Source organism: Phragmites australis, chromosome 10 (assembly GCF_958298935.1).
Source record: "Phragmites australis chromosome 10, lpPhrAust1.1, whole genome shotgun sequence".
Taxonomy (NCBI): domain Eukaryota; kingdom Viridiplantae; phylum Streptophyta; class Magnoliopsida; order Poales; family Poaceae; genus Phragmites; species Phragmites australis.
In genome coordinates, this window is record NC_084930.1 from 12,319,190 (window position 1) to 12,341,951 (window position 22,762).

Consider the following 22,762-nt stretch of genomic DNA (forward strand, 5'->3'; position numbering starts at 1 on the left):
GCATCCATGTTCTCCGCATCATCTTCAGTAGCATCCATTGGTTTGTCACTAAAATCATCAACATCAATATCATCTACAATGATGTCTTCTTCCTCTCCCTCCTCCTCATCATCTTCAACCACTCTTGATATATGTCTTGCACGACGAGCGTAGGTCTTAGGAAGGTTACGACCTCGAAGCTCATGTGATGCACCAATTGCTTCATCAACTTGGTCTCATATGCTGTCCAAAGCACTAGAACATTGAGGTTGGGCCGTTGGGTCAACCCATTCATTTTCCCAATCAAAGTCTTCCATAACCAAAGGAACATAGCTTTTACCCGCTTCCTCACGGCGTTTTTGGAACATACTAGTCATTTTCCGATTGTAGGCAACATAAACCAAATCATTCAATCTTTTATGCTCTAGCCGGTTTCTCTTCTTTGTATGAATCTACAAGCAACCATAAAAGCAAGCAAAGTTAACAAAAATGTATTATTAATTTTGCTAATTGAAATGTGAAACTTGAGTACTTCACTTACAAATTCAAAACTGCTCCAATTACGCTCACAACCAGATGATGAAGCACAAAGACTAACAATACGCTTAGCAAATCTTTGTAAGTCAATAGATCGACCACCATACGCACGCCACCAATCAACTAAATTGACAATAAATATGCATATATTACGTGTTAAGCTGTAAATAACATGCTGTAATTAAAATTTCAAATCACTTACAAGGGTTCTTTGACTTGATAGTTTGGAGGACCATGCAATTCTTGAAGATGCTTCCACGTTGATCTTCGTAGAGCATGGATTGTTCTTCAATTTTGTTTCGAAGGGTCTCATCTTCCACTATTCGTGCAAGCACATCATTGAAATAACCCCTTAGGTGCCCAACATATTCATCATTCTCTTTTTGGATGGCATAGAATTTTCCTGAGTTCAAAAAGAGGGCAGCACCATAGAGTGGGGTGTCTATTTGCCTATCCCAATGACCCTCAATAATTTGTAAGATATTATTGAGCAAGCTTTTCTTGTTTTCAGTACAGAAGACAACATTTATCCTCTCTTTTGTATGATTCATGAGAGAAGCAACCTCTGGCATGGCAGGCCTCTCATCACCATCAACCACCCTCAACACAATGATAAGTGGTAGAGAAGCTCTAAGGCAATCCTCAACAGAGTTCCAAAACTCTCTAGAAAGCACAATATCATACACTTTTTTCCCGGTCTCTGTCTTTGCTAGTTTGCAACTCGTCCAATCATTAGAGGTAAACAAATATCTTAGTGCATCTCTATGCTTGTGCAAACTTTGTAAGGTGAGAAATGTGGTAGCAAACCGAGTTGCTGCTGGTCTCACAAGATCCCTACCACCTGTCTTCTCCCTCATTGCACTAAGAAGTCTTCCATGCCTATAGATGAAAGTAGTGACATGACGGGCACGTGAGATAGGCTTCTTGAATGCCTTCAACTTTCCAACATCTTCCAACATAAGATTCAAGCAATGTGCAGCACAAGGTATCCAATAAAGCGTAGGAAACCTCTTCATGAGAAACTTGCCCGCTGCCTTATAGTTAGCCCCATTGTCAGTGACAACTTGCACAACTTTATCAACACCAATGTCGCTTATTCACTTCTCTAACAAATCAGCTAGCATCACTTGATCATGAACTTCACTTGATGCATCAATCGACTCTAAGAAAAAAGTCCTCTCCAGACTATTGACTAGGAAGTTGATCAAATGGTGCCCTCTCCTATCCGTCCATCCATCTGACATTAATGTACAACCATATTGCTTCCATGCATCTTCATGCCTCTTCCTCAAATCATTTGTTTCCTTAACAACCTTCTCGAGTAATGGCTCCCTAAGCTCATGGTAGGTAGGATGCTTGTACCCAGAATCATATTGTGCAGTGGCCTCTATAGCAATCTCAAATTGCTTAGAATTTGCGGCATTGAATGGTATGCCACGCTCATAAAAGAACCTGGCCCACTCCAAGTTGACAGCATCTCTTTCTTCTTTTGTCCTCATGCTAGCTTGGATACTAATCTGAGAAGGACCCTTCGAATGTCTTTCTTCCACAACCTCTTTTGGAGTTCTCCTAAGTATTGAACCGACTGACTTGGTGTTAGGCTCTTTTGGTGCTCTGAACTTCAAAAAGCTAGATTGTTTCCTTTTGGCAACTGTCTCTGAACTATGATGCACAATGCTTCTAGAAGCATCTTGGGACTCCTTTGTCACATCAAGCACATCATCTTCTCCTTGAAGCTCTCCATCATCATCAAGCAGAAGTGGTCTCTTCTTGCCCTTCAAAGCAGCTTGCATCTTCTGAGCAATAGCTGGTGTGGTTTTGCCACACTTCAAAATATCTCCATAACCACAAGATGCTCCTTGAGCCTTGTAATTCCTCCAGTTACAGTTTTATCACACAAGCAACACTGCAAGAGATCTCTATTATCAATAGTCGGCCAAAATGCATATTTCCATCCAGGATCATTTGACCTTCTCGGCTTGCGCTTTGGATTAGTCTTTGGATCATAATTTGATGCGGCGTCCGAGGCCTCTGCACTTCTAGTCCCTTGAGTAGCCATGTTCTGAAAAAAAGTGACAACAACTTAGTTTGATTGTTTTTTCCTAATTACATTGGTATTTAACTTTTGAATCTTGATTGTTTTTTCCTAATTACATTGGTATTTGAATGTAATTGTAGTCTTGACTATACAAAATATTAGTTTTCTATTTTTTCCTTTGCACTTCAGTAGTTCAGCGCAAGAAACATTAGTGCCTGTCTGCCTGAGGCCTTGAGCCGTGACCGTGAGCCCTGAGCTCATAGCACTGCTGACTGCAGACCAGAGGGGCGACATTAGCTGCTGTTTTGCTGCATTCACGCGAGCAGAGAGGGGTGCAGAGGGACCTTACCAGGGAGGAGCAGCTGTGAGGAGTCCGAGCAAATGCAGAGGGGGCGGGATGGCTGTCCAGGCGGAGGGCGTCTGAGCAGTTCAACAGAGGGGTGCGGATGGCCAGAGCAGAGGGTGCAGGCGACCGGAGCAGAGGTTGGAGGCGGCCGGAGCAGAGGGTGGAGGCGGGCAGGCGGCCTGAGCAGAGGACTTCCGAGCAAAGGGCTAGGGCTTCCGACGGCCGGAGCAGAGGGTGGAGGCGGCCGCCGGCTGGAGCAGAGGCGGCGGAGGTGGATGCGCCGTCGGAAATCAAGCGGAGATGGAGCGGCGCCGCAGCGGAGGTGGAGCACGATGTGCAGGTAAGTTGGAGTTCTGGACTCTTCTAATCCCCTCCATAGAAACTTATGGCGCCCGCCACATGTTTTAGGACGCCAAATCACGCCATAGCGACGCCATACCGACGCCACTCAGATGTGGCGGACGCCATAGATGCCAGCGACGTGGCGTCGCCGTGGCAAGGCCAAAAATCCCGCCACACCGCCATAACGACGATATGGTGACGCCATGATAAGTATGTGCCTGATGAAGATCTTCGTTTTGTTTGTATTCTGGTCCATCTCCAATATATGTAGTGCATAATGTCTAACTCTGTGAATTTGTAACATCCAAAGTAAATGCATGTTGGTTTGTAAGGATAACACTATTTATTTGACCTTTGTAAATTATTCTGTTCATTATCATTGCAATTGACGAGATGCCGGTTTTACGTAATGAGGCTAGATTACAACTGATCCATGGGGAATAGTTTATAGAGTAGAGCATGATGCATTACCTCATGCATCTGTAGCACTGTGACTGAATCAATTATCTTGCTATTTGTGGCTTTTCCTTTCTGTACTGTGCGCGGTGCCGTGGCACACTAGTGTGACCTGCACCGAGTTTGAGCAGCTAGGCGAGGGGAAGCACGGCTGGGAGGACCTGCTGCTGCTGGAGGCCGCCAAAGGATAACTGATGTTACAACAGCATGCTCTGTCACTTCGTGGGTACCCTCATCATCTTTTTTTTTTATCAATGATCAATGAATTATATACTCTTAACAAATCTGTGTAGTAATCAGAAAAGGTTCTCTTTCTCTTTTGTTCCCCTCATGCAGGGATCTAAATCATGGCAGACGCCAAATTCAGTGTCAAACTTAAATTCTGGGTTCTTGTTCATAAGATGTCACTTAATAGCAGCAACATGTATGTGCTTTGGCATAGTAATGATTCTGGCAATTGCTTGGTTAGCATTCCAACATTCTGCAATGACTGGGTCAAATATGCCTGTAACTTTCAACGTCATTTTGTTGGGAGTTATTTGGGGCTTTGCCGGTAGGTTCTGTGCCAACACTCTAGGTGGCGATGGGAACATCTGGCTCATATGCTGGGTGGTACTTTGTTTCTTCATGGTCCTATATCGGTATCTCATAGCAAGGAGGTTGTCTGGTTCCCATATTGGGTTTGTTCGGTAGACATTTTACCCCAGCCTTGACTGGCTTCCTGTCATTCGCTTCTCTTCCTGACTGGATTGATCATTTTGCTGAAGAACTAAATCCATCTTTGTCAGCTGTGAAAGTAAATCTTTTTTGGAGAAATAAAATTATTCTCTTTGAGAATAGATTCAGAAGTTCAGTAAGGAAAATTGATTGAAGTTCTGCAGCAGCAATGAGCATATTTATCCAACTCAACTTGCTTCCATCGTTTTGCTAATATAATGGGGTATCATCCTCTCATTGAAGTCAAAACTTCTGTTGATTTAGGCTTTTGATCGTTGTGATATTGCATAGAAGTTCACCATCTATGTTAGCTGCCAGTTGTAAGCTCTGTTGTTTATTTTGAAATCGTTCCTTGCCTTTGTTGTTTGGTAATTTGTTTGTACATTGTAAATATTAAGAGATTCAGTTTGTCTTGTATTGACCGCATACTCTTCAAACTTTAAGGTCATGTATTGCTACTTACTAATTGCGAGTTCAACGTGTTCATGTATTGCGAGTTTGGCAAGCCCAAGAATATGCATAATTGCGTGTTTTTCTGAAGCTCTTGATGTATGTATTTCCCTTTGTATGAAGTTATGTAGACCAATATTTAAAATCTTTACCATGATACCATCGTTGTCCCCAGCTCTGTGCTTCATGTTTGAGCGCAAAATTGTATATAACAGATGGAGTTGCTGCAGACGAGTAGCATTCTAGGGCATTGTCCTAGCTTTGAATAGTACTATTGCTCTGTGAATTCAGTATTACTTTAACATCTATTGCAACGTAGGAATATTATACATTAGGAGATCGTCTCACTTAATCTGACGTTGAATCGTTCGCATCGCATCGAATGCACAATAGCTGCTTTCGACGACATGTACCTGCAGCCAGATACATGTCCATGCCAATCAGCCACTGTATTTACTTAATTATTAGCTAGCTCAATTTGCCCATTATTTTTGAAGAAAATTTCTTATTTGCCCTCGGAAAATAGGTTAATTCTCTATTTTTCATCTAGAAATAAACTTTCTTATTTGCCACCGCTTCTAATTTTTATTTCTTCTCGTCACTGCTGTTTATTTGATCTATAGAAAAGATACATTTACTCTTGAGTAAGAGGGCGGTGGCTGCCGATAGCTAATCGAAGTTTAGTGCTTTTTAGAAAATAAATTTTAGAATCTGATGTACTAGAGAGTTATAGACAATTTTTTATGTATAAGATTTTTTAACGCTGAATTTGGATGAATAGATCAGGATATGAATTTCTGAATCGCGTTGTTTGCGAACTATTAGGGAAGCTATATGGTTACATTGTGACTATTATTAGCTATAGCAAAAGCTAGAATTATTTTTATGGTGAATAAAAAAGTTGTAGAAAATTTCGTGTAGATAATTTTAATGTACTTATTTATTATGTTTCTTGTTGTAGAAAAATAGATATGAAAATAACAATTTGAAAAGTCAAAACAAAGATAAGAAAATTCAGAAGTTAGAGTGCCAGGCTCGCCAAAAAAGGAGATTAGACAAGATGGTAGGAACGGTTGAGACGTCGAAGTAATACTGGCTAGCTGCTTGGCTATTAACAAGCAGCAGTCAAGAAAGAGACAGTGATCACCGATCAGAGAGGGGGAGAGATTGATTGGTCATTACAGATCCCACAAGAGCGCACGGAACCGTCCTGCTGCGTCCAGAGCTGTTCCATGTCTAACCCGGGTACGACCATCTCTTCTACGTGCGCCGCAATGCCGGCGTGCATCCACGCCTGCTCGTACCACGGCTCGAAGGCACAGTTGTGGAACGACGTCGTCCCGAACATGTGATCTGCCGCGACGTCCTCGTCGATCGACGGCAGCTGCACGATCTCCTCGAGCTCCTCGTCGTGATCGAACATCTGGCCGTGCTGGCGCGGATCTGGCGCCATCGATGGCGAAGCCGGCACTGGCGCCGCGGTCGCGCCCACGGGGTAGTCCATTGCCGCGGCGCGCGAGGCCGCGGCTTGCACGTCGCGTGGAGCGGCGGAGGCCGGGCGCGGCAGGGCCGCGGCCATCTCGGGGAAGTTGAGCACGGCCGCGGGGCCCTTGACGACGAGCGCGGCGGCGTCGTGGGCGCGCGCCGCCATCTCGGGCGTTGGGAAGGTGCCAAGCCAGATGCGCGACTTCTTGCGCGGCTCACGTATCTCGGACACCCACTTTCCCCACGCCCGCATGCGCACGCCGTGGTAGGTCGGATGCCGCCCGCCACCAGCGCCACCGTCACTGTTCCCGCCCCTGACTCGCCTCTCTCCTCCTCCCCGCGGCGACGCCGGGCTGGTGACATCGGAGTCCAGCATTGCCAATGACAAGAGCGAGCGCAAAGGTGCAATGGAAATGCTGTGGAGGAAGCGGGGAAATGGGGTTATTTTGTAGTGGTTGGTAGCGCGCATGACGCTGACACCTCAACGAACGCTGCTCTTCTACTGTAAGGACGTCCCTGTCGCGGCCGTCGTCGTCAGCGGCGCTCCCCCTCCCCCCCCCCCCCCTCTCTCTAGATCTCTCTGTTCCTCTCTCTAGATCTCTCTGTTCCTCTCTCTAGAAGTGTCTGCATATGATGCATCCGTGTCCCTTGCTAGCTTATTGATGGAGTGAATGTGCCCGGAAGACGACCGGTGCAACGGATAAATTTTCAACCAGACCGTTGCAGTACATAGGATAAAATTGCTTACGAACACTCGAATACGAGACGACCAACAGCTTGCTTATTGAGCCGTTGTAAGTGCATCGTCACAAAAGATCTTGAACTAACACACCAATTAAACCCTGTAACTCCACACTCCATAGAAAATTATAGTAAAGCTGATAATCATACTTTATCCAGCCTGGATGAATGTGTATGGTAAAATTCAGAGATGTGATTGGATATCTGTAGTTGTACTATTCTAGGACTGCCCATGTACTTGGACAATGTTCTTTTAACGTCCGGTTGCGAGAATGAAGTCCAAACAATGCACCTAAAGGCAACTCTCCTCCTTTCCATCTATGTAATCATCATTTTCTTTCTTCTTAAAATTATATGATCGTATTATGAATTCGTGAATATAAATATATTTTTTATTATATTATATTCTTTTACTTCTTTAAGTTACTATATTCTGAATTAATTTTACATGTGTAAAATACGTGTACAATTACTAATTCACCTAAATATACATCCCGGCTCTCGCCGATAGTTACGGCCACACAGGAAAGATGGATCATTCAAACTGATTTCTGGACCATTAATTCGTGCGTCCACTACAAACAGGTTTAGTGTTGCAAGGTTTGATTTGATATGCTATTCGACCGGTGAACTTTTGAGTTCTATTCAGTGATCTTCTTGACAAGACTTTTGCTGATTACATCTGTCACTCCGTTCGTTGACGACTTATAGGGCTAAGCTAGGACTAGGAGGGACTTGTGAATATTTGCTAGTATCCCGGAAAATTGCCAAGCAATTAAAAAAACTCAATTAGGGGGAGAGATGTTCACCTAGCATTAATAGGTAGAATGTGGGAATCAAATCCTGGTTGGTTGGGTGGTAACCAACTCTGAGGGAGATTCTCAATTGCCAAGCAATTAAGACATCGATATATTGTCATCAAGTGGACATTCATAGGCCAGCCTAAGATAGGCTAAGTGGGATGCGATGAATGATGATTAACGAAGATCTGTAGCAAACCCTAACACAGTTGATGTAACGTATGTCTTTCAAAAACAATTGAAGACATAACTAGCAAGTCCAATGTGTGATTGTTCTACTGAAATTTTTACGATTATAATTGCAGTTTGCCTCACGAAGATTTAAGACTTACCTTGTCAGAGTAAGCGGGGACAGCTAACATATGAAGATTTGGAGACCAATCTTGAATTTTTAAGTTGAGGCCCCAAACGCGAGGATCTCACAAGATTCTTACATGAACATTTTCTGCAAAATTCTTGTGTACCAAACAAGGCCTAAGTATTGCCCGAAATGCACCAGCCAGCCTATGGTCAATCTACCGACGCTTATGTTCATTAATATTCAGTCTCCGCAATTTTCAGTCCCAATAATGGAGCGTTGGTTGTATATGTTCTTTTTCTTTAGTTTCCATACGCAATAAATTAGTAAAGGTCTAACGGTAAACTTTGGGAGACCTTCAGTTTTAATGGAAAAATGGAAAAAAAAATACATATTGATGTGTTTGCATTTGACAAATTAAAAGCCCATAATGAAACATTTTGCATGTTTTGGGATCTAAATATCTACCAGAACATATCCGGTTCTACCACATCTTCGTGTGCTACCGTGCTACCACTCCTTTTACAAGTGAAATGGTTATGAAAAAAAATCTAAAAGCATTATGTTAACTACTGGTGATGTGTTCAAGTATCCCACAAAAAACACTACTTCAAACACATGTACATTAGCAGGAAAAAAAGACAAATGTTGGTAAACAATAGAATTTATATTTATCTCCTTTTTATTTTTTTATTTTCAGGTTTCCTTTGCAGCAGAAAATTGTCTTTTTTTTCTCAGGTTTTCTTTTTATTTTGTTTACGATTGAAATTTTTATGGCATGGCAGATTGTTTTTAAGTAAATGTTTTCAATATTTTTCCAAAAATTTCGTAACCATAGATCAGTAGCACGGTAGCACACGTAAAGGTGGTGACAACTAGATACCTTATCATGTATATATCTACATGCGATCTTTTATGTTTAAAGTATATTTCTCAACTTAAAATATATGGTGGTTACAAAATTTGTAAGCTTTGCAACTAAATGCAGTTTTCTGTTAGTGGTTTCTCCATAAATTAAAATGTTTATTTTACTGAATTAGACAATCGAATTTTCCACCATCAATCTACAACATCTCCTCATTCCCAGCCCCAACCATAATGCGTATAGATTTTCTGTTAAAATCTACCGGAAATTGGAAAATCCCTAATGGCAAAAGCTGTCAGGGAAAGACTGGAAAATGGTAAGGAAATATTTCCCTAGTGCTGCAAGTGGGGGAAATTGTTTCATGGCGTGGAAAATAATACCAAAATAAAATTTGACAGTTAGTAACCGACATAAAAATTGTATTTCCCTGAGAGTTTTATCAAACTGACAGGGAAATTGCACTTTCTAGGAGTTTTCCTCGAACCTCCGGTAAAAAGAGCTGAGTTCTACCGTAACTGTCAATAAAATCATATTTCGTGAGTTGCTTGTGGCCCGTAAAAAATACCCTGTTATTTGGGATATTCTCTGGTTTCCTGTAGTGACATTGTGCATCTACCCCCAGAAATTGTCGATCCAATATCTCAGCAGATCTGGAGCTAGACTTCTGTGAAACCAGGGTGTGTGTAGCTCAAGTGTTTGGGCAGGAGGCTCGAGCTTCTCTCTAGAAGCTGTTCTCTTAGAGCTTGACAATAGGCAGGCTCGTAGTCGTAGCTAGCTGTGCGTCGTGCTTGTCCATCTTGCTTACCTCTTCCAATGGCGTCGCGTGAGCTGCTGCTTGTGTTCTCTGCGCCAAAGTCCTTAGATCTAGCTCGACGCTCATGCCTGTCCTTCTAATCCCACGTTCAGACAGCTCGGTCTAAGCTATAGCTCTCTCTGTCGGCACCTCAGAAGCACATCGCCATCTTTAGTTTTCTCGAAACAGTGGTAGAAGCACTATTATATATCCATTAAAAAGAATTGAGCTTTTTACGTTAACAGAATAACTCGGCAAAGAGCAACAGCTAAAAAGAGAACAACCAGGGATAACTATAAAAAAAATTTAATACTGAAGAAATAATATATAGCTACATCATCATAGTAGAATTACCGTGACCTTATCTGTCACCATCGTCATTATTGTTAGTACTACTCTTTGCACAAACCTAGCTAACATTTCTCCCGTGCTTTAATCTCATATTAACCCCGTCGATCGAGGTCGAATCGATCAGTAAAGCGAGGTCGTGTGCGTATCATGATCAGTAAAGAACCCATGCACTACTTGCACCGTTGCACGCTGTCGCATGACTACTGCACCTCCTACAGTACTAGTTACTGCAGCTAGCACTGGGAATCAGTGGGAATCAGGAGTACTTGCTGCACATCATTGCCGTCCTTACGATTCGGACCGATATGATTAGTCCGAGGAAATTAGTGAAAGGGCACATGATTGATCTCGCCTGTTTTCTCCTGAGTATCACGTCCCTGCTTGCAGTTCATTGCGTTTATTTTCCTTCACTGCATCCAGGTGTGCAAGCACCCGATCGACGTGCCCCTGTGGCTGTGGGGCTGTCAAGCTGCGCATGCGTCGGGAGTACTGTGCACAAAGAGCCAGTGCATGCATCCCGGGGCAGGCTGTCCTACGTTCTGGTCGCAAGACGACGTGCACAACGATGGCTCTGCCGATCCATGCTGCATCCATATCCATCACCACCTCGAGGTGATCGTTGCGTGCATGCTTTATTACGGGCTTTTATGCGATTTAGACATGACTGCATGCACGTAGGGACCAAAGGCAGCGTGCATGGCATCGTTGCATGTCCTGGATCTCACGACGACTGTGTTGACCGTCCCGAACTGTCTCCATTAATATTTGTCTCTTTGTCACCTTGAGTTAGCTAGGTAACTATACTAGTACCATGATTTAACCAAGCTAGGTTACTAGGTAGTAGTAATACTATGCATATTCTAACGAAACACTAGATAAGAAACTAACAAAATAGACACATCAATAGTGATGACTACTAAGTAAACATCACTAATACTCTATTAGTGACGGATCCTAGGAGGTCACAACACTTATGTGACACTGGGTTGAGACCCGTCTTAGACCCATCACTAATAATATGTCATTAGTGACGGGTGACAAAATCATCCATCACTAATAATATCGGTGACGAGTCACTTGACAAGCCATCACTAATGACATAATCATTAGTGACGGGTTGCAACGACACAAGCCATCAATGATAGGTCTAAATATAACTCGTCACTAATGATTGAGACATTAGTGACGGGTTACAAAGAGATCAGTCACTGATGTGTTGATCACTTGAGTTTAACCACAAACCTAGGCTCCAGCCTAGGTGGCCTTTCGGCCTGTCGGTCCATGTGGGAGGGCACCAGCGCTGTTGTTTAAAGGGGGCAGACGGGGGTGGTTAGGGTTTATCCCACCTCGTTGCCGCCCTCCCCCCATGCAGGGATGTGATGGAGCCCTTCTTAACTTGGGGACGATAGAAGCACAACTAGATTCGATTGTCCCCAAGCGCGGCTATGGTGGCAGCAGCGAGCGACACCACATCGGGACCAGGACCACTCTCCGACGGCATCTGCGACCGTCTAGTTCCCCTCCTCTGTGCCGTTGCTGATCCCCAAGGGACCGTGCTCGAGGAGGAGGTGGAGCAGGTCCAGTTCGATGAAGACAACGACGACGACGATGATGGTACGAGGGCCACCGCGGTTCCGCGTTCACCTCCCCCACCAGGCCGTGCACCAGCAAGGCCGCCCTCCCACTCAAGCGTGACTGTGTATGCAATCAAACCCCTCTCATCGCTAAATTTTAATTCCTAGTGTTGGAAAAATTTGTCGAGTCGGCGGAGGTGCACTTCCGCATGAACCTCGACCCCAAGTACAATGACCAGTAGCTCCGTGCCACGGTATCATTTCTTCCTTTCTGTTCTTCTTCTATGTTTGTTTATTTCCTGTTGTGCGTGTTAATTTGGATTTGTGTTGGTCTTGGTGAGCGCAAGTGAATTTGCCCAAGGTGACAGGATAGTCGGTGAAGATTGCAGTTCTCATGCAAGGTGGGAGATAGTTACCATTATGAAATTCATGTCAATTGCGACCTATGATACATGGTTTGATTGGATCATTGTGCGAGTGCCCGTATGTGTCATTTTTGCGAACTGATGTTAAAGACTAAGCTATTAGATTACATCAACTTGATTGGTTAGTATGGTAGTTTTCCTCTTAAAGTATCTTACTCTTCTTTCAGAGTTAACTCATAATTGATGAGTATTGTGAGTAGTGCAACATATTGGGTTCGAGGAAATTAGTTGTCTTTGAGAACCCGTCTGAAGATGATTTCAGAGTTAACAAGGATATACGAGCAAAATTGTTATATTCATAATGCTCCTACTTCTGTTCATATGCATAATAAGTCACTTGGGAATATGGCTTTGGTGCTATTGTTTGTGCTAGCCATGGAGCATATCCTTGTTGAATGACCGGAACTTGTCTTTGACATTCATTTTGTGTTACATTAATTGTATTCCTTTGTTCTTCTATGTAGATTACCATGCTACTATCATTCTCTAAAAATAGCCCCTATATAGAGATAAAGAAACAAAATTTGTAAATGTAATGTAAAGAGTGGTTGATGTATGGTGTATTTTGTCTTCGCTGGACTTATCCTCACTAAATGATTGGGTATTGGGTACTTGTAGAGTTGCCTTGTGTAGTTTACAAAAATATCTTTTTGTTTCACAGTGCTAATATATATATATATATATATATATATATATATATATATATATATATACATACATATATACATATATATACATACATATATACATATATATACATACATATATACATATATATACATACATATATACATATATATACATACATATATATATATATATATAATGGTCAAGACCTATTTCCAGTTATTGTTGTATCAATCTCATTGGAGGACAGTAACATTGTATCAAAGCATGATTGTTAATCAAATGGTTTGTTCTTCGAGTACAATTCTGAAAACCTCTCAATGTTACTGGAGAGCACATTTTGAGGAGAAGGGTCAAATTTAATTGATTGCTTTCTTGCGCTCGGACCGTTAGATGGCAATATTGGTCACTCAGATTAGATGAAATGAAATTGTTGACTTTTACCGCTTCAAGATGTTGTGGCATTGATAATTTTTGTAGCATGTGGTGCAGCAACTATTAGATTACATGCTTACAACACTAACTTTGTCATATTGATTGTTAATCCTGCACTCCATTTTTCTTATTAACCTTTGGTGACATTATGATCTGATTTAGGTTCATTTCTTTTAGTCCCTTGTCCTTGATGACTTATGATTGCTTGAATTTTGAGCCCTGTTATTAGCAAGATTCTGAGCAACCTTTGTTGAGTATGTCAAAAAATGTTTATGTAAGGTGGAGTTTTTATGTAGCCCTCATGTCACAGATGTACAATTTTGATGTACCCGTAATGACTACAAACCCAACTAGTTTCCCTTTTCTAACACACATCAATGATGGGGCGGATCCAGACCCATCGATGTGTGTCATCAGTGATGGGTTGGGTTCAGACCCATCACTGCTGAGTCCATATTAGTAACAGGTGTGGTATCCGTCACTAATAAGGGTTATCTCACTCATCACTAATAAGTTGTTATTAGGTAGTAAAGCTATATATGTCAACTGAACTGAAACTATTGAGGGCCTTAACTGGGCCAAGCTACATGTGTAGGGTAAGGTGAAATGAAAAGATTGAGCAGTAAACAATTGTTACTACTATAGAATTCCTCATCATTGTTAGTTCAAAAATTATTTTACTGTCGGTTTTTGAACCGGTAGTGATAATCATGAACTATCACTGCCGATTTTTGGTTCTAATCTGCCGATTGATATTCCTTATCACTGTCGGTTCCAGTTACGAACCGGCAGTGAGGCACAATCCCGGCAAAAAAATTGAAATTGAAACCTACAAGCAATAATTAATTAAGCTTTACATTACTAAACCAACATCATTGTTCTTCATCACACTAATTATTAAACCCTACCTAACAATCACTGTACAACCAAAAGAAACGTACGGCCACACACACAAAAGTAACCCTAAAACCTCAATTCAGATTGCCATCACAAACGAACCACCAGCCGCGCGCCTACACCTACCACCAGTTGGAATCGTTGGCGACGAAGTAGTCGTCAGGGCCACCGACTTCGTCGTTGCTTGACTCCTTGCTGTCCTCTTCCTCCTCCTCGCGCCGACACCTCTTCAACATTGGCTCATCAATGAAGTATTCCTAGACTTCGTCAATGGACAAGGACCTCACCGATCTGGAGTCGAACTGCACCTTATCAGCACTATACAGCGCTGGAGCTACCTCTTCAACATTGGATGAAGGCGCGAGGTGGGTGGAGTGCCTGGAGATGGTAGTGGCAAGGGGAACCGTGGGGTGCCCTTAGATGGTGGTGGAGTTTCCATGGCGGAAGAGGTCACAGCGGTGGTGGAGAAAGAGAGGGTGGAGGCTGATCTTGCGCGTGCGAACAAGTGTGTGTGAGAGAGAGATCAATGGGAGGTTAATTTATAAACTTTCGGGAAAAGCTATACCGGCAATGTGTAAAAATTGTACCAGCAGTGGGCTATCACTGTCGGTTATTGATGGCATGGCTTTTTATGTGCTAGTTGAGCTTATAAACTAGCAGTGATACTTTCTTATCGATGCTGGTTCTTGTTATGATTTGATGCTAATACATCACTCCTGGTTTGTAGCTAGAATCGATAGTGATGTATCAAAGCTAGTTCGTAATAAGAGCCGGTAGTGATAATCATCATCACTTCCAGTTCTGGATAGTTTGGCTTTTTATGCGCTGATTGAATTTATAAACCGACATTGATAGTTTATCACTGTTCATTATAACCGAATCGGCTATGATAATAGAATACGGATAAACCTTTTTTAGTAGTGAGTACACCAACTGGGTAGTAGAACAATGTTTCTCGTGGGGGAAAAAAAACAGGTGGTAGAAAGAACGGAGGTCTCATCTGGATGCTCGCGCACCCATTCATGTTTGCATACTTATGAGTTCTACAAAATATTAAAAAAAATACTTGGATATAGAATATGATGTAGCATTACCTATAAAATTTTGGGAAAAATACAATAATTTATGAGCTGTATAGAAAAAAAAGAAAAGTTTACATGTAAAAATTATTTAAATTTCTCATCTTTAACAGCTCAGAAATGATCGTTTTTGTTCCCAAATTGCAGGTGATCACGTTCCATCATATTCTACATCCAAGAATTATTTAGAACTCAAAAGTATGCAAACTCGAAATTGGTGCGCATGCACCTAGGAACAGAATTGTATTTCCCCAGTGGAACGTGTGTCATGGACACACGCATGCAAGCATGGGCCAGCTAGTCGTCCATGTGTGTATATACATATGAATTTTTGAAGTGATGTATTCACATGTAGCAATATTCTATTTTCTCTATCGATAAACATATACTACTTTCGATCGAAAATGTAAATCGTTTTAGAATTCTTGCTGGTCAAACTTTTTCACTTTGGACATCAATATATAAAGAACTTCACACATTGACAACTTAAGATTGTTGTTAACTCATCTTGAAAAATACATTTCCATAGTACATTGTCATTTTATTCGAAATATCATATTTTCAAAGAAACTTTTAGTCAAAATGTCACCTTATAGATCGTGTGTATATCCTAAATGACTTAGGTTTATGATTATAGTGAGTACTAAGCACGCTGTCGACACGTACTGAAGCCTAATCCGTCGGGTCAAAAGCGAAGAGCGGTTAGATCGATCCAGCATTCCAGCTATAGGAGAAGGGTGTCATGCACGGTTCCCATCCATGCATTTGGACGCATCTGTGGTGCGTGAGGTAGGCCATGCAGATTAAACACCACGGACACCACGACAGATTACAGGGGACACAATTGCTGCAGAGTTGGCTAGAATGGTCTGGCTTAGTTTCCACCACATGTGCAATGCGCATGCATGCAATGCAACTATGCAATAGTAACCGATCGGCTCAAGTCATGACAAGCTAGATCGACTGATCGACACTGATCATTGCCACAAGCCCACAATCCACTTGAGTACTTGCTTGCAGAAAGCATGATCCCTTGGAGAGCCTCGACCAATCGTCAAAATTGAAGCTTTTTATTGGCCCAGCAGGTCAATATGTAGGAAACGACACGACGGTAACGTAAGCAACTTGATCATTTGCTCGTGCCGGCACAGCAAAAGCCGGTAAGTGAGTGTCGCTTGGCACTGCTCTCAGATAGCGAAGGCAAATTAGGAGGGTAAGAACTTGGATCGTGCCGATCGTGCCACGGCGCCCCTGAATTCTCGATCTGTCGCTCAACCTTCAGCTCCAATTATATGGGTCCTAACATTCTAGATATGTTGTGTAGTACTACCAGCATATGTCATCAGATGGAGATTCCGAACTGCATGCACGCATCCATGCACATTGTACGCGCCGAACACTGGACATTGACGCAGGGTCGTCAGTTCCTGTAACAGTTTACGAGCTTCGCAGTTCGCCAACAGTTGGACCCAAACTGTTTGTTCGAACCGGCAAAAAAAAAAAATCCTATGAGACCAGCTCCATGACTTCATCAAATTGGACCCTCTCCCAATAGCGACATGTGACGGCACTAATCTTAATACATCCATCCCATTAACCATCCCATTAATCCAGGGATTTCATTAACCAACAGTTCCGTTTCCTATTCCCATATGCAGTCAACAAGTATACGATGGGAATCAACAAGCAACTAGTGTTATTGTTCCTGATTCACTCCAACTAGGGCTCGACCATGACGTGCTCCCGATCTGCTCCATCAACTGGGCTTGACCACGACGCACAGGTTAGAATTAATCCCGATCTTCTTGATCTTAATTCTTCTACTTGCATCCCAAGACACAATGGCTTCAACCAGGACGTCACGCCCACCGCGGAGCTTCGACTATGACGCCATGGCAGTTGTGAGCTTCATCCACAATGGTGGTTCCGCTGGAAAGGACCTTCACCGCGACCACATCACTGGCGCGGGCTTCGACCACAATGGCACTCTAGCCTGAGAGGGCCTGTAGAACGACGACGTCACAAACACGGGCTTGTACAACAATGGCGCTCTAGCAGGAGAGGTGTAGTATCGAATACGTGTAAAATATCTAACCAATCATAGGGAGATGAATGATTACGGAATCTAAATTCAAAATTTAAAACACTCCGATCAAATATTCAATTTATTTATGAAATCTAGTTCGGGACAGACAGCTATCATATCACTAAATACGATATCTAGAGAAATCCAACCGTTAAATTGTCCTTAAATTTCTACTGTAGAAATTAGACAATAATACGAAACTATTCTCACAAGAATCAAGTCAATCGAATATCTGAATTTAAAGATATGATATTTGCAAGCAGATTGTGATAGACTATGATGAAAATAGATCAAACATAAATAGAGCAAGAATTACTAAAATTCGACCAAACAAATTTTTTATAACATTACCTTAATGCTTGATGATGATTTTGGATAGATCAAATCAACAAAAATTGCAACGAACAAGCGTTCCACCGAAAATCACTGCGAAACGACAAAAGCAATGAACATGGAGAAAAACTTACTATAATTTAATCTTCATTGTATGGATGACTTCGATGCACATCAAAGCACAGCTAAAAAGTTCCCTCGCGGAAACCTAGATTACTACTCTTCTAATCTATTTTCTAAACTACTCCTCTCTGTTCAGTGCTCCAGAAAAATCATCGGACTACTGTTCCTCAGCCCTTTTTAGGCTCTATTTGTTTCAGTTGGGAATTATGAAAATAGATTATAGATTGTAAAAAGCTGAGGATCAAAAAGCTAATAGCTATTTGGGAACTTAGATTTGGGGTGTTGGATTGCTACTTTTGGATGTTAAAAGTTTGTAATGCCCTATTTGTTTATTCCCTCCCTGTCTCTCTGCCGTATGGGCCCCACAAGTCAGCTCTTTCTTCTCTCCCCAAGCTTCCCCTTCCTTTCCTATGTACACCTACCCAATACAATTCCCCTCAATCCCACGCGCATCAATGTACTTGACTGGCGTGTGACGCAACAAATGGAAACTAGCGACCACATTAAGGAAGTGCATCGAATTCGTGAAGGAAATCACGCGGAAGAAAAGGAAACCGATGCCCAAATCCTCCCCTGCCTTTTAATCCCCACCGGCCAATTCATTTCGCCCTCCTCCCTCTATAAATCCTCGATTCATCCCTCGGCCGAGCCTCCTTTTGCCACACCGCGCTCAAGCCTTCACTTCCCATTGAGTTTGAGCCAACTGAGAGTCCTCATGCCATTGCCGAACTTCCTTCGCACCGATGTCATCCCCGTGCTGCTCAAGCCCTTCCTGGAGCCATCCGAGCTCATGACATCGTTCATCGATCGCATCTCGTCATCTATGACTACTCACCATCAAGCTTCGTCGCTGCTGCTATGCTTCCATTGTCATCGAACTCCTCTGTTGAAGCCCATCATCACCGAGCCTCCTCGAGTTTGGCCAACGTCTCGTGACCCTTCAATCGAGTTTGGCATCATCATCTGGTCGAGCTCCGCCATTCACCACCTTCTTCCGAGCCCTGCAACACCAAATCTTCACTTCTCCAACAACCCTCCACCACCCGAGCCTCACTGTCTAGCCGCCTAAGACGCCAGGATGGGGCACCACGCTAGGCGATGCATCGGGATGGGGGCACCACCACCACATGAAAAATAGACAAAGGAGACACTACATAAGTGACAGTTCGTTAGGACCCATCACTTACGAACCTTTAGTGATGGATCCTGTTACGATCTGTCACTTATGTAGCCTTAGGTCAGGATCGGACCATGACCCATCACTTATGATATGTTATCAGTGATGGGTAACAAGTTACCCGTCACTGACGACATTAGTGACATGTCTAGTTGTGACCCGTCCTAGGTTAGTCATAAATGATAGGTCACATTATGATTCGTCACTTATGACTTACCATCAGTGACGAGTCTCCCTATACCAGTCATAAGTGACATGCGATGTTACAACATGTCACGAATGACAAGTCATAAGTGATGTCACTGATTACTTAACTCTGTTTATTAGAGTTGGCCAGCTACAGCCCAAGTGAGAACTACTCTTCTCTTACTTAGTTTTCCCAACTAAAACTAAACATACTGTGGAGATTTGAAAAGATATTGTGCAGAAAGCTTATAACCATGCTATAACTGAACATTTATGCATAAAAACATAAACTTAAACAACTAAAATTCAAACCAAAGAGGTATGAGACTACAAAAATTTATAGAAAAATGCATCAACAAGTTAGAACTTATGTTTAGCCTATTTCATGAATTTTCATTCACAAGTTGAACAAAACTGGTGTATGGTACAACAGTGTAGTAGGCACAATATTTTTTATTTTTCTCTATTTTTTTTTCTCACATCATCGGCACTAGAATAGAAACTATTATACATTTTGCCTCAAGTTTGATGTAAGAGATGGTGGTTATGGACACAAACACGTATTTTGAAAATAGTGTAGAAACTTCAGGGGGTGAGAACTCAATCTTCCAAGACAAATTTGGCCTAAAAAATTTGCAGAACCCAACAAAGTAAAAAGGAAACGGATGTAACTTTTCTGTAGATGTCCGTAGAGTTAAAAAACCTCAAAATCGGAATCTGTATGCAAAAGTTATATCTGTTTTACTGAAAGCACTTCATATCACCTATCAAATTGCGATGGTCCAAGAGAAAAAGCGGCAATCACTGTGGATCCAATCCTGCAATGGTTAAACTCATTTAAAAGAATGAATTGATGTAATCGCACCCTTTGGACTCTAGTAACTGCAATTTAAAAATTGAGGAATGTGCAGTGCAATGGGACTAGAAAAGTTGAGGAGAAACAGATGTAACTACGTGATTTGGCAAAATTGAATATCAGTGACGGGTCAAGATTCTGATCCGTCACTATTTAATCATGAGTGACAGGTTATAATTACGATACATCACTCATGACCTTCAACAAAGAAGGTCAAAATGATAAAATATTATATTTCTATCCTAACTACATGATAGGTGAGGTGATAAGTGGCTACACGCCCGAGGGGAGGCCACGGGTTTGATTCCCACAGAATGCAGAGTATAAAAACAGTGTGAGAAATAGCAAGTGACCCGTGATGATTGACGATGGGGTTGTGTTGTGATGGCTCGGATGAAAAAAATATTCTTTTGGTTTTTTTTGTGTTCAGAAAACATGAAAAACAAGTTATTAGTGAAGGGTCAAGATTATGATCTCAAGGTTATGACCTGTCACTTATAACGAGTCATTAGTGAATAGTCAAGGTTATGCTTCTTAAGGTTATGATCGATCACTTATAACAAGTCATAAATAACCAGTCGTGATTACGACCCGTCACTAATGATCTTATAAATGATGGGTTGTAGTCATCAGTGACATGTTCGAAGTGCCCGTCACTCATGACGATTATCATCTATCATTGAAGGGTTTTTTTTTTCACATAGTGCACGTCGAGGAAGGGATCCTTCGTGCCGTTAGGCACGATGGGGAGACCATCAGTGTTGGCAGCTGTAGCTCTCAAGCCGTCGCTAAAGGCGACGGTGGTGGCGAGTCCAGGTCTTGGGTGGGATCAATAGGCAATGGCAGGAACGGGTAATTTTAGACTAACTTTGATAAGTAGTTAGTAAAATAGAGTTTTATAATTTGTGAAAAGATAGAGAGACTAGCTTGTTAGATTGTAACAATCTAATATATAAATTGTTATAATCTATAACAAGAAACTAATTATTTATTTCAATTTAGAATGGTAAAAGCTAGAATCTATAGTCCCACTCCCAGCTTAAACAAACCGTGCCTTATATTCCTGTAGCCGACCGACACCACGATCGACTCGAACTCGTCGGCCACCCTTCAGACTGCCCGTAGGCCGCGCTCAGCACAACCAACCGCCTGCGCCCATGAGCCAATTGTCCACATGGGCCAACTGCGGCTTCTCACGGCCCACTGGCACCTTGGACCAAACCACCCGAGTAGCCCACAGCTTGGTCTGCTCTGCTGCTGTGCCTTGAGCCGCCAGCCTCTTCTCACAATTGCTTAATGTTTCATGCATGCATCATGACGTCATGTCCAAGTCACACATGCATGAGCCATGCACTTTTTCTTCTTTGTTTATTTGGCAGCTGCACCAAACACACTTAACGAGCGAGCATGCATGCATGCACCACGTGGCTCCTTCATACGTCACACATGCCCTAATAAGCAGCCACACATGCCACACAGGCCGAGCAGCGCATGACTCCTCTGTTCCAAAGCACACACACATGCATGCTCATAGAGTAATTCTTTGTACCATCACATGACGTAATATTTCACAATCCATCACCACCTCACCATATATAGCTCATACATCTCCCATCACTACTACAGAAGGGATTAAAAGTAGCATCCAATCAATGTTGTTCAACAATAACCGTTACTAAAGATGTATCAATGTCGGTTATTAAACTTCCGCGAGCGAACAATGAGGGAGGCGCTAAAAACCGATATTGATATTCACTATTAGTACCGGTTGTAACCTCAAACTGACACTGAAGCAGAGCTGGACCTAAAATTTTTATTCAATATTTTGGCTCGATCTTATCTCTCTCGCGTCTTATCGGCGCTAAGCTTATCTCTTCGCGTGCGCGTCTGCTCTGTCTCTCTCTACCTTATCTCCTGTGCTCATCTGTTGCTGTCACCTGCTCCCTCTTCCCCGCCGACCTGCTCCCACTTCACTGCCCATGGCCCTTTCTTCACGGTCGCCTTGTCGCAGCATGGCGCCCTACCCATATTGATTGGTCTCTTCTTCCCTCCCTTTGCTGCTTGCTTGCAGTGATCAAGACGAGCTCTCGAGTGGCGGTGATGGCGCCCTTCCACCACTGCCAACCTTGAAGGACCTCTGGTGCGGCATCGCCTCCGGCGGACGCATGGCGCTGGAGAACGCCAAGGCCGTCGTTAACTTTGTTGCAGACAAGGTGCTCGGCGTTTCCCGTCACCTGTATTTGGGTTTTGTGTGGGGTTCCTGATGGCGTGGTTTGTATGTGCAGATGAACTGGGCATGGACCGGGTTCACGAGCGCGCCGAAGGGGTCGATGAAGAGCCGGATCCATAGGTGAGTTGGGGGGGTGGGGTTAAAGGTTTGGTGTTGAGCTGCGTGGAATCAGAAGTGACGGAATGATGTTGAGCTGTGGGGCTTACGCGCCTTTTGCTTTTGTTGTGGTGCAGCTTCGAGCTGAAGCTGCTCTCACGGGTGTGATCGTCGGAGGTGCTCTTGAAGTCGGTGATGAAGGATGTAAGCACGACGAGGAGCAGCGGCTCCGAGGACGGCGGGTCTGAGGGCGCGGAGCGCGGCGGGGAGCAACGACTCCAAGGGTGGCGGGTCCGAGAGCGCGGCAACGACGACGAGAGTGGTAGTGCCTGGTGGCAGTGGTGACGGGAGTGGCATCTAAGCCAGCTCGAGGCTCGAATGCCGCTCCGTCGCTGCCAATTTTTGCTTTTTTTTATTCACTAGAAATAGCAATAGTTCCA

General features: G+C 43.0%; 1 protein-coding gene and 1 pseudogene across 1 annotated transcript; one reads left to right on the plus strand and one right to left on the minus strand.

Annotated features, from left to right (window-relative positions):
- The first annotated feature begins 3,000 nt into the window (after positions 1 to 3,000).
- LOC133930101 (protein CPR-5-like) lies at positions 3,001 to 5,121 on the plus strand (annotated as a pseudogene).
- A 757-nt stretch (positions 5,122 to 5,878) lies between these two features.
- On the minus strand, positions 5,879 to 6,853 carry LOC133883469 (ethylene-responsive transcription factor TINY-like). The gene has a single exon (XM_062322804.1). The coding sequence runs from the start codon at positions 6,817 to 6,819 to the stop codon at positions 6,016 to 6,018; it is 804 nt and encodes a 267-aa protein (XP_062178788.1). The 5' UTR covers positions 6,820 to 6,853; the 3' UTR covers positions 5,879 to 6,015.
- Between the last annotated feature and the right edge of the window lie 15,909 nt (positions 6,854 to 22,762).